Source organism: Antedon mediterranea, chromosome 1, assembly GCF_964355755.1.
Source record: "Antedon mediterranea chromosome 1, ecAntMedi1.1, whole genome shotgun sequence".
NCBI classification, from domain to species: Eukaryota; Metazoa; Echinodermata; class Crinoidea; order Comatulida; family Antedonidae; genus Antedon; species Antedon mediterranea.
In genome coordinates, this window is record NC_092670.1 from 29418562 (window position 1) to 29435899 (window position 17338).

Sequence of the window (17338 nt, forward strand, 5' to 3'; positions counted from 1 at the left end):
ATCGTATAAATTTTGGAGGGAAAATGTTATCCTCCTCTGAAGCCTAAAATTTGCATATCCAGTATATAAGTGGAATGTAATAGATATTAGAGGAAAAGAGAGAATAAGATCAGAGTAGATAAACGGAAAGATGATAAAGAAAATATTAAGGCTTGACTGGTAGTGGTAGAAAGATGTATTAATCGAATTACAAGGAATAAAAGTTCTAGTTGAGTTAAATATACTTTTTGTATGAGTTATCATTCTGTGACAGCTGTGTACGTCGCGTGGAGTTATATACGCCTGAGAAAGCTCGGAACCAACTAAAGATAAATTCACTACAATAACCATATAGATGTAGGTGCAAGAAGTCAAAACTACCATGTACAGCTTTATGCTGCTGTAACCACGCTAAAGATGACGGAAACCTTTGCATGATGAATGATCAAAACTGATGCCCTTAACATGTTCATTCCAAATGTAGCTTACGTGTTCACATTTTCTTTCAAACCTATACAATCATAATCCATCATATTGATGGCAGGTAATTTCCAAATTTCCAAATGTAGCTGACGTGTTCAAATTCTTTTTTAAATCTATAATCATAATCCATCATATTGATGCAGGTACTATACAATCATAATCCATCATATTGATGGCAGGTAATTTCCAAATTCCCGAATGTAGCTGACGTGTTCAAATTCTTTTTTAAATCTACAATCATAATCCATCATATAGATGGCAGGTAATTTTCAAATGAAGCTTACGTGTTCAAATTCTTTTTTAAATCTATAATCATAATCCATCATATTGATGGCAGGTAATTTCCAAATGTAGCTGACATGTTCACATTTTTAAAAATCTATAATCATACTCCATCATATTGATGGCAGGTAATTTCAAATTTCAACAAATGTAACTTGCGTGGTTTTTTTTTAATCTATATAAATCATAACACATCATATTTGATGGCAGTGAATTTTATAATTTTACTAATTATTATTGTGTATAAATAATTTCATAGTTATGCAATTATATTATATTTAGTATACAGTAGGCCTATGCTGTAGTTTAAAGGTCAATAACCATACCATACCATAACTGGACAAGATCGACGACTTAGAACAGTATAGTCGACGAAACTGCCTACTTTTGCATGGTATGCCTGAATCACCTAGAGAAGATACTGACGAATTAGCTATTAATTTAATAGGCTCTAAAATAACAGACAGTATTGAACTAAGCGATCTTGATCGAACTTATCGCCTAGGTAAAAGGAAGTTAGACGCAACAAAATCAAAACCACGGCCGATTATCATCAAATTTACGTCGTACCGTTCCCGATCAGAAGTCTTTAAAAACAAAAAAATGCTTAAAAAGTCAGGTTTCACAATCACAGAAAACTTAACATCTAAACGCCTTAATCTGCTTCATAAGACCTCAAACAATGAAGCTGTGGAAGCCGCATGGTCAATCGACGGGCGTATTACATGCATACTAAAAAGAAACAAGAAAAAGATGGTAATCAAATCGGAGTCTGATCTTCGCTGTATCTAAATGATCGCCTTTCAGGACGTTCTTCATGGATCAACGAACAGATAAGTACTCTCGTAACCTTTGTGTTATCTGTTACCAATTGAAACTTAACTTTCATCATATTGACATTTCTGACTCTTTGCATGTAATGTTATTGTCTCAAATCAAAAGTAATATCATCATAATCATTGCATTGACTTCTTATGACGTTTTCTCATGATTTTCACCTTTTGTATTTTACTTACCCATTTTCGCCATCGATTTCGGCTTGATTTGTTTGTGTTTTATTTCTCTGTTTTTTGTTTTATGTTATTACCATATTCACACAGAGTATTGACCTTTGTATGCTTCAATATTCAATACGTTTGTGCTTGCGTGTGGGTGGATGGGTGTTGGTGTGTGTGTGATGGTGTGTTTGTGTGTTATATCTTATTGGCATTGTTTCTCAGTATAAAAAATCTTTAAATAATCAGATTACATTGCCATGTGTCATTGCTTTGAACACTATTATCATCCAAGTGTTTAAGTGCCTGATTGCCATATTCATGTAGTTTTCATAATTGTTTATACCATTCCATAATGTTCTCTTGTTGTTTTGCAATTTTTAGTTCCTTGCCGGAGTTCTGCTTAACTCGCCTTACTTTGACAGTCTTGTTTTTATGCATTGTTAATTTTTCTTTTTTCCAATATTCAGTTTGATCTAATATTTGTTTATTTATTTATACAGTGTATATTTATTTATATATATTTTATACATATATTTTAAATTATATATTAACTAGTATTTTCACTGAACAGATTTCTCTTTTTATATTTTCATTTTTTACTTGATGTACAACCTTAACGCAGATGACGGAACATCGTACCACGACCGATTATCAAACATAAACTTCTTCCCCTTGCCCAGCTATTCAGACAACCGTAACATTAACAGGAACCTTGGCAATTCTACATCTAACATTGATCCCGACTCTAATTTTTTCACCAACAGCAACCACAGTCCCTCTCAATATTATGATCCTAATGAATTTCCTGTTGACTCACTTTCTGATTGCTTCTCCACTATTCATTTCAACTCTAGAAGCATCCTCAAGCACATTGATGAAATTAAACAACTCCTATCATCCATTAATCTGCCTTTCGATATTATTGGAGTAAGTGAAACTTGGCTCAAGTACGATAATCCTTTGGTCCAACTCCCAAATTATAATTTTGTCTCTAACCACAGAACCCATAAAGACGGTGGAGGAGTCGCCATGTATATCCTTGATACTCTACAATTCTCCATTAGAAGTGACCTACACCCACACCCTTCCAACTGCGAATCCATCTTTATTGAAATTAAACGGCCTCATCACAAAAACATTATAGTGGGTACTGTATATAGACCCCCCTCCTCTGACCCAAATCAATTCTTAATTGAACTTGACATTGTCCTTTCCAATTTAACAAAAGAAAATAAAAATGTTTATATTCTTGGAGACTTTAACATTGACATTCTTAAACATGAATCCGACAATACTGCCCGTCAATTCATTAACACACTGTTTAGCAATCACTATCTTCCACTTATCGACAGACCATCCAGAATAACAAATTCCACAGCCTCATTATTAGATAATATTATTACAAATCAATTTGATTGTTCTCATATAAGTGGTCTGCTATATAGTGATATCTCTGATCATCTCCCTGTTTTTAATATTTCAAACCTCTCTGATAATTTTGCCACTAGCTCAAACAATGAAGAGATCCCATCTCTCAGACAGATTAACAATACGTCTCTTAACAACTTTTACCATGATGTCTCTAATCAAACTTGGTTTGATATCCTTAATTCTAATGATCCTGACTTTGCTTATGACCTCTTTGATAACACACTTAAAGCCCTTTATGACCAACACTTCCCGTTACTGAAAAGGAACAATACAAACAAGAACAAAAAAATTAAATCTTGGATGTCAAATGGACTGCTAAAATCAATAAAGTATAAACATAAACTCTATGCAAAATTTCTTCACCGCCCTTCTCCTGCCAATGAAATCAAATATAAACGATATCGTAATAAACTTAACTCCACTATCAAAATTGCCAAAAGAATCCACTTTCATGATATTTTCACCAAGCAAAAAAATGATATTAAGGCAACCTGGAAATCAATTAACTCTTTATTGAACCATAAAAACCGAAACCAACACAAAGGCAATACCCCTGTCAACTGTAACGGAGTACCAACTAAAGACCCCGTCATTATTTCTAAAGCATTTAATGATTTTTTTGTCGAAATCGGACCCTCCCTTGCTAACAAAATCCCTCCCAGCAATGTTTCTTTCAAAGAATTTCTTCCTCAACCAAATCCGAAATCAATGTTCTTAACCCCCGTCCTAGAAGAGGATATCATAAGAATTATCTCCTCCTCCGATAACAATAAAGCTCCTGGTACTGATGATTTCCATACTAAAGCCATTAAACATGTTATCAACCTTATCTCCCTTCCCTTGTGTCACATTTTTAATCTTGTCCTCTGCAAAGGTGTTTTTCCGAACAGGTTGAAGCTGGCGCGCGTTACCCCTGTTTACAAATCTGGCCCCAAATCCAACCTTTCTAACTATCGTCCTATCTCCATCCTGTCAATCTTTTCGAAAGCCTTGGAAAGAATTATCTATGATAGAACATTTTCATTTATCAGCAAACATAACATCCTCTTCAAGAGACAATATGGCTTTAGAAAAGGACATAACACCTCCATGGCTTTGATCGACCTCACTAACAAAATTATTCATGCATTCGAAAATCGTCAATTTGGAATCGGACTTTTCATCGACCTTTCCAAGGCTTTCGACACCATTGATCATAATATTCTTCTTTTTAAATTGTCTCACTATGGAATCCGAGGACCCGCCTTAAACGTTTTCAAAAGCTATCTCACTAACCGCTCCCAATGTACTAAATATTTTAACTCTATTTCTAATTTTTGCCCTATCACCTGTGGCGTTCCCCAGGGCTCCTTACTTGGCCCGCTTCTGTTCACCTTTTACATTAATGATATCCACCGAACCTCAAACCTGCTAAATTTTTTTCTATATGCTGATGACACTACAGTTTTTCATGCCAACAAAAATATCCAAACTCTTTTTGACACCTTTAATACCAACGTTATCCCCTTGTCCCAGTACTTTATTGCCAACAAACTCTCCCTCAATCATAATAAATGTAGTTACATCCTATTCGGAACCCCGCAGTTGACTAGAGGTATTGATGTGTCCCCATTTAAAGTCGTTATTGATAATCAAGAAATCCCCTCTGTTAAGTATAATAAATTTCTTGGCATTATCATCGACAACTCTCTCTCATGGAAACCCCATATCCAAGAAATTGAGAACAAAGTGTCTAAGAACCTTGGGATCATTTCTAGGCTTTCTTCCTTCCTCCCAACTTATATTCTCAGGACCCTTTATTGCACACTCATCCTTCCTTATTTGAGCTATGGTAACATTGTCTGGGCCAACACTTACCCTTCAAACATCATTAAACTCTCTATCCTACAAAAAAAAGCTATCAGGACTATATCTGGCGCTCATCCACTGTCACATTCCTCCCACTTATTCTCCAAACTCAATCTTCTCAAACTCTCGGACATTAACCTATCCCAGCAAGGTGTCTTTGTTTTTTTGGCCACTCACTCACTTCTCCCTTGCCATCTAAACGACCTTTTCGCTCCTAATAATACCGTTCATAAATATTATACTAGAACAAGAAATAACATATATATCCCTAACCATAACACCAATTATTTTCAACATAGCATTAGATATTCTGGACCTCTATTGTTTAACAATTTACCCCCCTCAATTTCCTGTGCTGCCAACCGCTATTCATTTAATAATAACATAAAAAATTACCTTTTGTCTCATTACTGATCGATATGATTGATATGGTCGTTTTTTCCATGTTCCGTGACTTGCTATCTTTATTATTCAATTGTCATCATATTCGCTATATGCCATGCAGCTGTACTTTTTTCTGTTCTTTTTTTATTTTTTATTCCAACTTTTATCTACTGGTTTTATATATATTTTGTATTTCTTTATTGTCTAATTAATTTATTTTCTTTATTTATATATATTTTTTTTTTTTTTTCTTCTCTTATTTAAATATTTTGTAAAGGCAATCCCGTCACAAGATTGTAATCTTTTTGGGATTTGCCTTCGTCCATTTTCTTGTTTTATCACTTGCCATTTTGTTTTTGTTACTTTTGTCTTTTGGACGTGAATAAATGTTCCTTGAATTGAATTGAATTGAACTATCGGCCATTCTTGTACAAAATATAAATTTTGAGACATTATGTAAAGATATCACACAGTCTGATCTCGGAACTTCGCTCTCAAATCTTGATTTATCAAGTAAAGTACGACTATATGTCACCACTTTGAGTGAACTTCTTGACAAACACGCACCACCGAAAAAGAGAACAGTAAAGGTCCGACCAAACACTAGTTGGTATAACAGTGACATCTATGCTGAGAAAAGAACAAAGCGTAAGCTTGAAAAGAAATGGAGAATCTCTCATCTGGAAATAGATCGTCAAGCTTACATTGCACAGAAGAGGAATGTAAATTCCATGGTAAGAAAGGCAAAGGCCAACTACTACATTGGCTTGTGTGAAGAACATGCAGCAGATCAGAAAGGACTTTTTAAAATTGTTAACCAACTCCTTCATCATCGCCAGGTATCACCTCTCCCAGATAGTCTTTCTGACTTAGATCTTGCGAACAGGTTCTGTCAGTTTTTCACAGACAAGATCAAGATCATCAGAGACGACTTCAAGATTGATGACATGTCATTTAATGAGCCTGTGACAGCTGTTCATCAGCATCTCACAACATTTACACCAGCATCTCAAGATGAGATCCGCAACATTCTGATGAAATCACCAACAAAATCATGCAGGTTAGATCCAGTTCCTACTTCTATACTGAAGAAGTGTATAGACGCAGTCGTTCCAATAATAACGGAAATCATTAACCATTCTCTTAATACCGGCATAGTGCCAGATGAACTGAAAATTGCTCACGTTCGTCCTTTAATAAAAAAGCAAAACTTGGATCATAACACGCTGAAAAATTACCGCCCGGTGTCGAATCTTTCTTTTCTTGGAAAGACTCTGGAGCGTGTAGTGACATCACGCATTACTCCATATCTTCAAAAGCATAATTTAAATGAGAATTACCAGTCGGCATATCGTGCATGTCAGAGCACGGAGAGTTCCCTTTTAAAGGTACAGAATGATTTGTTACAAGGAATGAATGATGGGAAAATAACGCTATTGCTGTTGTTGGATTTGTCAGCAGCGTTTGATACAGTTGATCACCAAAGACTGATAACCCGTCTGAGAAATCGCATTGGCATAAATGGTGTTGCTCTTAACTGGTTCCAGTCATATCTTACAGGAAGACGTCAGCTAGTCTGTATCAATGATGCATTCTCAGATGAAGCTTGCCTGGAATATGGTGTACCACAGGGGTCAGTAATTGGGCCTGGCCAGTTTTCCATTTATACGCTTCCCCTTGGTGACATTATTCGCAAACACAGTCTACATTTCCATTTCTATGCAGATGATACACAGATTTATGTGTCAGTAAATCCAGTGCAAAGGGATGTTGCTGCAGCAATCAGTAAGATGGAAGCCTGTATAGAAGATGTTCGCAATTGGATGACAACAAATTACCTAAAGTTGAATGATGGAAAGACAGAGTTTATTATCGTCGGGTCTAAATGTAACATCTCCAAAATCAACATCACACATATCAGAATCGGAAACTCTAACATCGCTCCCTCATCGGTGGTCCGGAATCTGGGAATCATGCTGGATAGTAATCTCACTATGGAAGAACAAATAACAACTGTATCCAAAGCAGCATGCATATCGATTAGGAACCTTGGTCGTATTCGCGGTAATCTTAACAAGAAAACAGCTGAATTGATTGTACACTCATTTGTCACTTCTAAAATTGACATTGGTAATGCCTTGTTGTTTGGCATACCAAAATCTCAAATACAACGTTTGCAGCGCTTGCAAAATATGGCAGCTAGAATTGTAACTTATACAAAATCAAACGCTCACATAACTCCTGTCCTGATGGATTTGCATTGGTTGCCTGTTCAACAACGTATTAAGTACAAACTTGCGTTGTTTGTATTCAAGATCCTAAATGACAGTGCTCCTGCTTATTTATCTGACCTTGTGGATCGTTACGAATCATCCCGCAGAGGCCTACGATCATTGTCACAAAACCTTCTTCAAGAGCGTAGAGCGAAAAATCAGTGGGGTCAGAGATCTTTTTACGTTGCGGCCGCAAGTGTATGGAACAGCTTACCAGCAACAGTTAAATGCTCAACTAGTCTAAACAGTTTCAAGACCAACCTAAAGACGTCGCTATTCGCTGATGTTCTCGCACGTTGTTAATGCACAAAGCGCCATGAGCGCCACATGGGTGGAGGATACCGGCGCTATATAAGTTTTCATTTATTATTATTATATTAAAATATGCCATTAGATAGAAACACACATGTTTTAAACAATTTAAAAAGAAAACAAAATTCATAAGACCACAATTTTCAAAGTTATATTATTATTATATTATTATATTTGACTAATAGTTCAAAGGTCAATAGTTGTAGAATCGGCCATGTTTTGTAAAAACATTTCATTATAATAAATATGAATGTATAGTTTCTGAACAATTTGAGCCCTGTTTCGTGTCTTTCCGATTATTGGTTACTGAGATACGATAAATCAAGGTCAAAGGTCAAAATGTCAGAAATAAGACTTGCATCCATTTTTTGAGAAAATGTGTCATTAAAGTGAATATAAAAACATATATTTAAAACATTTTGAGACCAAAATTAATTATCTGTGACTAGTGGTTCTCGAGATATAGGGTAATTATAAAAAATGGCCGCCATTTTTAATTATGCAAATTAAGGGCTTAGATGGCCGAATTTCGCTTGGGATCCGCCATATTCGTAATCAGCGAGGTCGAAATATCCTAAATCAAGTGGATCCCAGCTTCTACCCAAAAATGCTTCTTGATTCGTTTTCTAGGCCGTTTTCTGAGAAATGGAACCTGTCTATCTACCCGGATAGAAAAACTTGTGGTGCCATCCGGATGCTGACACAGGTGATTGGTGGAAAGAGGCCCCCGCCTCTTATGATAGCTCTGGTTATCAGTCACCCGTCGGCTCTTATACACTGGCGTTGTGTGATTGCTCTCATCGCTGTTTTTAGTGAAGACCTGTGGAAGGAGTGTGGTCGTCGGGCTGAAGAGGAGGAGCCGGCATTGGACAAGGCCGCCAAAGAGGAAAGCGACAGGAAGAGAGCATGGAGAGCGACCGACCAAGCGCGATGCTCCGCCTAGGGATGGTAAATCAGTGGCGGTGCCACCGATTGTGCAGGGAACATCGGCCTCGCTTGGTTCGGCGCCCAAAGTGTTTGACGCCTGTTTCCATCTGGACCGGCTGCAGAGGGACCTGCAACTTTCTTGACGTGCAGACCTTTGGGACGTGGAGCGAGCGGTGCGGGTGAAAAGTGAAACGCAGCCTGTGGAAGTGGTAGGCGGGATTGCCCTGTTTGGCGATCCAACCACTTACCCCACTGAGCGGGAGATTGGCGGATTTGCGAGGAACGGCTGTGCGATGGACTTGGGAGTGGCTCCTGGCTACTCGACGACAACGGTCCAATTCGATAGGCTTCTGGCCTGAACTCGAGATGTTCGAGTAATCGGGAGAGTGGGATTGGATCATTCGGCCCCACCTACGGACTGGCCAAGACAAGATCAGCTGCTAAAGAGGGTGTTGGGTCGTTGCTTGGACGGCCGCCACCACCACCGCATCCTGTGTCTGGACATCACTGGAGTTCAAGGCGAGCTCACCGGGGAGGAGTGCTACTATCGCGTCTTGGACATCTTACGTCTAAGTCGCGTGTCGAAGGAACAGCGGCTGCTTCTGGCAGACTACGCTTCTACGGAAGACGTAGCAACCACCTACCTCCAGCATTTCCCCAGGACATACTTCAGTGTGACCAGCCGAGTGACGGGCTTTACAGCCGATCAACGCAAGGGCATGCGTTTCATCGCCACGAATGAGGATCGGCGACTGCTGATGGGGTCCAACGGACCGGACTATCCTCCAGCCGGATATCCAGTCGGAGCACCTTATCTGTTGTGGGCCGTCGCCGTGGGACAGGTGCTCAACCGGAGTATCATGCAGGTCATTGATCTGACATGGAAGAACGGTCGAGATCTCCTTTGAGCCCCTGGCTCACCCACAACCAGAAGTTTTCAGTTTTACCAGAAATTTTCCGTTTGAAAAGAAAACAGTTCCATTTCACATTTATTTTTATTTATATCTTTCAGGTATCCGGGGAAGCAGAGGACGGTGCTACTGGCATGTCCCACGGCCATTGACTACCTGAAGCGGTCTACATAGCTACGGGTATCTGGTATTTATCACGTACGAAAATCACCTGGTTTACCCCCGAGGTGGATCCAGGACGGGGTGGCCGCTTTTCAAACACAGGAGGAGTATTGTGAACGGCGCCCGCTGAGTAAACCCCTCCGACCGAACGAGGGCGTCGCCCCGATAGCTTGATTTGCATACAGGGGGTATGAAAATGTTAACGTGGGACCTCAACGCCGCCCGAACCGGTCTATTTGAAGCAGGAACTGAAGAGAAACGGACATACCGAACTTGACTAATATATTTGGATTTGCTGCTTTCGGATACTTGTGTGGTTTAGGACAAGCGGGACTGACTAAGGTAAGCCTAGTAGCTTTAATTATCAGGCCATTCCAGCACCCACCTAAAATCACAACATCATTAATCATATAACAGACCTCACAACTTGGAGAAATGAAATATTGGGAGGTCATAATAAAAGCATATCCAAACTATAGAGAGCACTTCTAGGCCTTGTGCTTTCTGCGGTAGGCCAAGCTTCTAGGAGTATTCACCTAAAAAGGTAAGTGAACATAGTTCATAGACCCATGTTATAAAACAAATAATGCACAAGTCTAAGTTTGTGCGTTAGTGGAGATGCGGCGCACTCTCTGGTATTCACAAAGTCGTGCAACATGTCGCACAATTGTAATTGCACCACATTTTCACTAACGCACCTTGACTTGTTATTTGTATAATTAACGTCGTAAGGAAACTCAGACAGCATCATACTATGTCGGTGCTGTCTAACTGGAAGCCAACAAATAAGTCATTCTGTAGGAGAACATGTTTAAATTTCTTGTAATCTTGACAATTCACCAGGCATCGTCGTATGTAGCTGTCTGAGTTGGAAATATAGAACATATGTTTTTGATTCTCTATCTCTCTAGAACAGTAGAAATTATAAATTTATACATATCGGAATATTTTTTTGTCCCAAAAAATTTGAAGAAATTGCATATTAGCAGGAGTGTGTGAGATGACAATGGGGAGACTTCCGCAACTGTAGGAGTGAATTTTGATATAGTAGCTCAGTTACCCCAAACATTTAATTGTATCAGTGGTACTAATAATAATACAACTTCTATGAAGCGCTCTGTTTACTGATGTCTCACAGTGCTAACAGCAACAATGATTGAAAAAGGTGATATTTTAGAAGTGATACACTGATGGATATGGAGTGGTAGCTGGTTTCAAACCAATGGTGCTTATCCAAAACCCCTGTTAGTAAGGTGTGTTTTTGGAATGAATAAAGTAATTAATATTGTAGATGTAAACATACAAGTGTATACTAGTGTACACATATAAGTGGGGCATATATACAACTTACTTGGACACCGTACATTTGTGCAATGTGACACAACATGAGAAAAGTAAAATCAAACAGCAAAGCTCTCACTTGGCTTTGTTTACCGCCTTCTCCACTAGCATTCTTGGCCCATTCATTAAACCTGTTCAAATAACAATATTAGTCTATAAAGTCATGTATTGTACATGTTTGGAAACGAAAAACATAATAAATTATATTGGTGGCTTGCTAGTCAACCATTGATTATTGTTTGTAATTCTTGATGTGTCAAATTAAACATGAAATCACATAAAATCTACCACTATTCTCTTTCCATTTACTCGACAAGATAGTATTTGAACGATGGTATATCAGAAATTATTTGTCATGCAATTGTTACCAGGTACAGATTTAAACAGGCTTTAGCCCCTACTAAAGATTTTAACAGCGCCATGTCTTTTTTACCTCTTTTAAAAATTAAAATAATGATTATTTTTTAATTTGTAATTTTCCGTTTGTAATATCAGTAAGGTTAGTGAAGTTGCACACAATACACGGACACATGAATAATATGAATGTTCTGTGATCAACATGGAGTAGTGCTCTCAATGTTTTCATCAATAAAAAAAAAACAATCCCCAAATGAAGTCTACAGCAGAAAATACAGGTAATGATTTTCATTTTCTCATACTGAAAAAGCATGAAATAAAAATTTGCCGCTCGATGAAAATGAAAGAATAATAATATTAATTAAGGTCTACCTGATGAGTTTACTTGTAAAAATCTTTAGCTTTCCTGTGCCTGCTTCTGCAGCAACGATCAAATTAAAGCTTTTTCCTTCTATCAGTTGACCAAGAACCCCCAGAAGATCTTCCTGTATCTTGGAGAAGTCAGGATCATTGAAGGTCTATAGAATAAATTTTCATTGATTTAAATCATATATTGCCATAGACCTGTAACTAGAACTATAGGTGGGTCTGGCAAGGTGGCAGTGTACAATCTTTAAGCATAACATGGGTTGCATCAGTTGTTATGAAAGACACTGCCCTGTTATATTCTAATTCAGAAGAATTGTTGCCTCTCTTGGGCGATAGGTATCAAAGTAAAATAGATTTAGAATAGAACCTGGATCAAAAATATAAAAAGATAAACGTATACATTGTGTAAACTGAATAATCCCTTGTAGTCAATGGGATTTAGACTTTTAACTCACACAAATTGCAAGAAAAGGTTTTTTTGATGAAATGTGTTCTTTAGACCCTACTGAACACATTTATCAACGTTAGGACATTTTTCGACAACAGGAAGTAGCCTAATTTGCATAATTAAAAATGGCCGCCATTTTTAATAACGTACTCTGTATCTTGGAAACCGCTAGTCACAGATACTTAATTATGGTGTCAAAATTGTTAGAATATATGTTTTTATATTCACTTTAATGAAAAAGTTTGTCCAAAAATGAATGGAAGTGCTATTTCTAACATTATTGACCTTTGACCTTGATTTATCATATCTCAGCAACCACTAATCGGAGATATACAAATTAGGGCTTAAATTGTTCAGAAACTACACATTTATATCCAGTCTAATGGCATGTTTTTGCAAAAAATGGCGGATTCTAACATTATTGACCTTTGACCTTGATTTATCATATCTTAGCAACCACTAATCTGAGAGACACACAATATGGCTCAAACTATTCAGAAACTACATATTTATATTTAGTCTAATGGCATGTTTTTGCAAAAAATGGCCGATTCTAACATTATTGACCTTTGAACTTTGCACTTCATAAAATCGCATAACTTTGAAAATATTGTACATATGAAATTATTTTTAGTGTCAAATTTTTCAGAACATACATGTTTCTATAGAGTCCAATGACACATTATGTCCAATAATGGCCTTTTGTATGGTTATTAACATTTGAACTATATTTGAAAATTCTTTAAACCCGGAATCTTCTTCATGTGGACATCCATTAGATAGCCAATTAATTAAACTAAACTAAATATGTTGCATTAATATCGATCTTTTAAAATTCCAGTTGTCAACAATGCGTCTATTAGTAGAAAATGCCTTCTTAATAAGACTATGTTTCAACCTAAAAGAATGCCCTCAAGAGTGATGCTATCCTTAGCAAAATATAAACTAAATAATCTTTAGAAATTTGTTTTTTTGAATATGCCATTTAATGGCAATTTAATTTGATCAAAAAATAAATTACTAAATTGAAAAAAACGTTAATAAACCTGCAAAATGGCATGGCCTATTTAAAGTATGTACAATATATCATTAAAAAAAAATACATTTTTGTTGGCTCTGTTAATAGTGTCAACACCAACTTTCTCCTGAGTAAGATGTAAGACCGAATTAAAAATGTATTAATAATCCAAACCTATAATGTATGTATATATAGTCTAATATTTTTTTTTTAAAGTGAATATTTTCAGTTTTTAAATTTAATTTAAATCAACTGGTTACATGCACTTTAAATTACCACCATATTCTAAACAAGTAGTGCCAAATCACATGTTCTAATGAATGCCTACATGAAGATGATTCCGGGTTTAAAAATCCTTTTCAAATATAGTTCAAATGTTAATAACCATACAATAGGTCATTATTGGACATAATGTGTCATTGGATTGTATAGAAACATATATGTTCTGAATAATTTGACACTAAAAATAATTTCATATGTACAATATTTTCAAAGTTATGCGATTTTATGTAGTTCAAAGGTCAATAATGTTAGAATCGGCCATTTTTTGCAAAAACATGCCATTGGACTAAATATAAATATGTAGTTTTTGAATAGTTTGAGCCATATTGTGTGTCTCTCAGATTAGTGGTTGCTAAGATATGATAAATCAAGGTCAAAGGTCAATAATGTTAGAATCCGCCATTTTTTGCAAAAACATGCCATTAGACTGGATATAAATGTGTAGTTTCTGAACAATTTAAGCCCTAATTTGTATATCTCCGATTAGTGGTTGCTGAGATATGATAAATCAAGGTCAAAGGTCAATAATGTTAGAAATAGCACTTCCATTCATTTTTGGACAAACTTTTTCATTAAAGTGAAAATAAAAACATATATTCTAACAATTTTGACACCATAATTAAGTATCTGTGACTAGCGGTTTCCAAGATACAGAGTACGTTATTAAAAATGGCGGCCATTTTTAATTATGCAAATTAGGCTACTTCCCGTTGTCGAAAAATGTCCTAACGTTGATAAATGTGTTCAGTAGGGTCTAAAGAACACATTTCATCAAAAAAAACTTTTCTTGCAATTTGTGTGAGAAAAGGGTAATTTTTTAGCTAAATCCCATGGACTATTGGGGCAAAACGATTTATGACAGGGCTTTGTAGTTTAGGGTACATATGAATATTACACAAACCTTTTCACTAAGAATGGTACTGGCCATTGTTTCAGCTTGGAGTATCAGCATAGCATTTGGTAATGGATTCAAGTCTTTCTTTGAAGGTATGACTGTATTACGTTGATTTGCTCTGAAATACCAAAAACAAAATATTAACTAGGTTAATATTGTTCTGCATTAATGTAAGAGGTCTGAGCAATGTGGGACCTCAGTTCACACTGTTTGGGAGAGACATTGTGAGTTTGATATGGAAAGAAGGATTTAATACTGAACTTGTCAGGTTAACTCAATCTGAGGCATTACAATTCATCATCCGACTTGTACTGACTGGAGGACATGTTGAAACATTGCATCTTTACATACCATCTGTACAACTTGCCCACATACAAAAATTATACTATGTATTATATATATAATTTATACATATACAACTATAAGAGAATCCTGATATTCTGGTTGATTCAACACATTGGTTGCCAGACTTTATTTTATTGTTCTGTCACGTATGAACAAGTTATTAAAAACAGAGGGTGCCACAAATATATGATTTTAATACTTTCTCCAACAAAACACAACAGAAATTATATTACACTATTGTGTGGGTGTATATTCTCAGTAATACCTGATGTATAAATGCAGGTTAACACACTTTTTAAGTGAAAACTGTTTTTTTACAAGTATTATCATTCCCCGCGCCCTTGAAAAAACCGATATCACTAGTAAACTTGTCTCTGACAGCCACTGTGTTAAAAGTAAAGGTGTAAATCCTACACAATGTACATTTTTCCGATATTTAATTTGGCAAAATTTAATTGTAGCTGACATGATTGAAATTTCAACACATATGGAACAGCTAAACTGCATCATAATTACATAATATAATAATAAATAAAAATGTACCTTTCTTGAATATATTCATTTGACTGTGCTTCAGTAATAACATCTAATTTAACACATTGACTTAAAAGATGATGCAAGCAATCACATCTACAGAAATAACACACAAATGTAAAAATAAACATTTTCAAATTAGCATAACTTGTATTGTAAGTAATCTTAGAAAAAAAACTTACTTGCTTTTGGAATCAACTGTATCTAACAGAGTGTTTAACCACAAGAGTTCTTTAATGCCCTGTCCAAAAGCAGTACCAGATTTCAAACAGGAAAATATTTTAGGAAGCTGAAAAAGACATAAAGATTAAGAGAAAATCATGCCTTATTTTGTTTATTCAAATTGTGTACTTGTTCACTCAAATCATGTCCTTATTCGATGATAAAATTGTTTAATTATTCAGGGTACTGAAATTAGGTGCTTATTCAAGCTGTGTATTTATTTAGGGTATCCTTAAAATCAGGTCCTTATTTGATGTTACTGCTTATTTAAAACTTTTAATTATTCAGGGTCTTTATTGAAATCGGGTGCTTATTCAGGAGATTTATTAAAATCTAGTGTTTATTTCATTGGAGTGCTTATTCAAGTTTAGGTACTTATTGAAACAAGTGCTTATACAATTGCTGTATTTATTCTGGTTGAGTATTTATTCAAATCAAGTACTAATTTTATTGGGTTAGTATTTATTATTAAATACCTTAACAAATGTAAATGCATGCCATTTAAGTTCATCCGCACTGTCAATATGATCAACAAGTCCTAGAAGAGCCGAGTGACATAACTCCTTTACAATTACATGCCTTTGAATATGCTAAATGGAAGAAAACAAAAAAATCATTATTTATAGGGTTTTTTTTCAATGTATTAAGGTAATCCTCAAAGTTAAATTGGCATTATTCTGAACTTTCATTAAAAAAAAAATCAATTTGAACATGATACAGTATATTGTAAAAATACTTAAGAAATAATTTTAAATGTAAGCTCTTTACTTTCAAAGATTTCAATTTTGCGATCATTGCTACAAACTATATGTTCTGATAAAATTAATTTCATTTAACTTCCTTGTCTTCTCAGATTTTGAAATTCGAAATAGTAAGTTTGAATTAAATATGATAATTATATTGTAATATCACCTGAACTTTCTCAATTAAAAGCACTTGATCAACAAAGCATTGTACATCATTTGTAATATTGATAGCAGCCTCTAGATACGTAATCATATTAATAATAAAACTTGTTCCTTTAACTTCAATTGAATTTGTCTGCAGTGTTGCTGTACTGGGTATTCGTATATGGGGAATCCTGAAAGAAAATAAAGACATTGCATAAATTGATTGAATCATTGAATTATGTGAAAAAATAGAATAACAAGTTGTTTGTAAGCATTGTTAATGCAGCTGTAAATGTATAAGCAACTAAATATGTTATTTTAAACATATAGACTGAAGGAGGCCTACACTTTAATGTATAAGCATCTTAAGGCTTTTCATCACGCTATGAAAACTAGAAAAAAAACATATCTTGTTTCAAGCCAATTTCTTATTTGAAAACCTTAAGAGCAACCTAATAGCTAAATAAGAGTAAAGGAACTTAATATAAACAGGAAAAGTAAAATTACAATTTCACTCTTCCCTGATAATATAAATAAGGTAATATATTTGCAATCCACTTCAATAATAAGGTATTTGAATATAAGTGCAACCCACTTAACTCAATAATTACAAAATATTTGAATAAGCGTTGGATATTATAATGGCC

The 17338-nt window shown here is 35.6% G+C and overlaps 1 protein-coding gene and 1 long non-coding RNA gene across 4 annotated transcripts in view; both read right to left on the bottom strand.

Annotated features, from left to right (window-relative positions):
- The window catches only part of LOC140063636 (uncharacterized), a 478535-nt gene that overhangs the window by 164796 nt on the left and 296401 nt on the right, over positions 1–17338 (bottom strand). The gene's annotated exons all lie outside the window — the stretch shown is intronic.
- The window catches only part of LOC140063627 (mediator of RNA polymerase II transcription subunit 24-like), a 54472-nt gene that overhangs the window by 30202 nt on the left and 6932 nt on the right, over positions 1–17338 (bottom strand). For both annotated transcript variants that reach the window (XM_072110049.1, XM_072110050.1), the window contains exons 6-12: positions 16714–16882; positions 16278–16391; positions 15762–15868; positions 15589–15675; positions 14707–14818; positions 12061–12206; positions 11342–11462 (exon numbers count right to left, since the gene is read on the bottom strand). In XM_072110049.1, coding sequence (XP_071966150.1) covers positions 11342–11462; positions 12061–12206; positions 14707–14818; positions 15589–15675; positions 15762–15868; positions 16278–16391; positions 16714–16882 — 856 coding nt within the window. The remainder of the gene's footprint in view (positions 1–11341; positions 11463–12060; positions 12207–14706; positions 14819–15588; positions 15676–15761; positions 15869–16277; positions 16392–16713; positions 16883–17338) is intronic.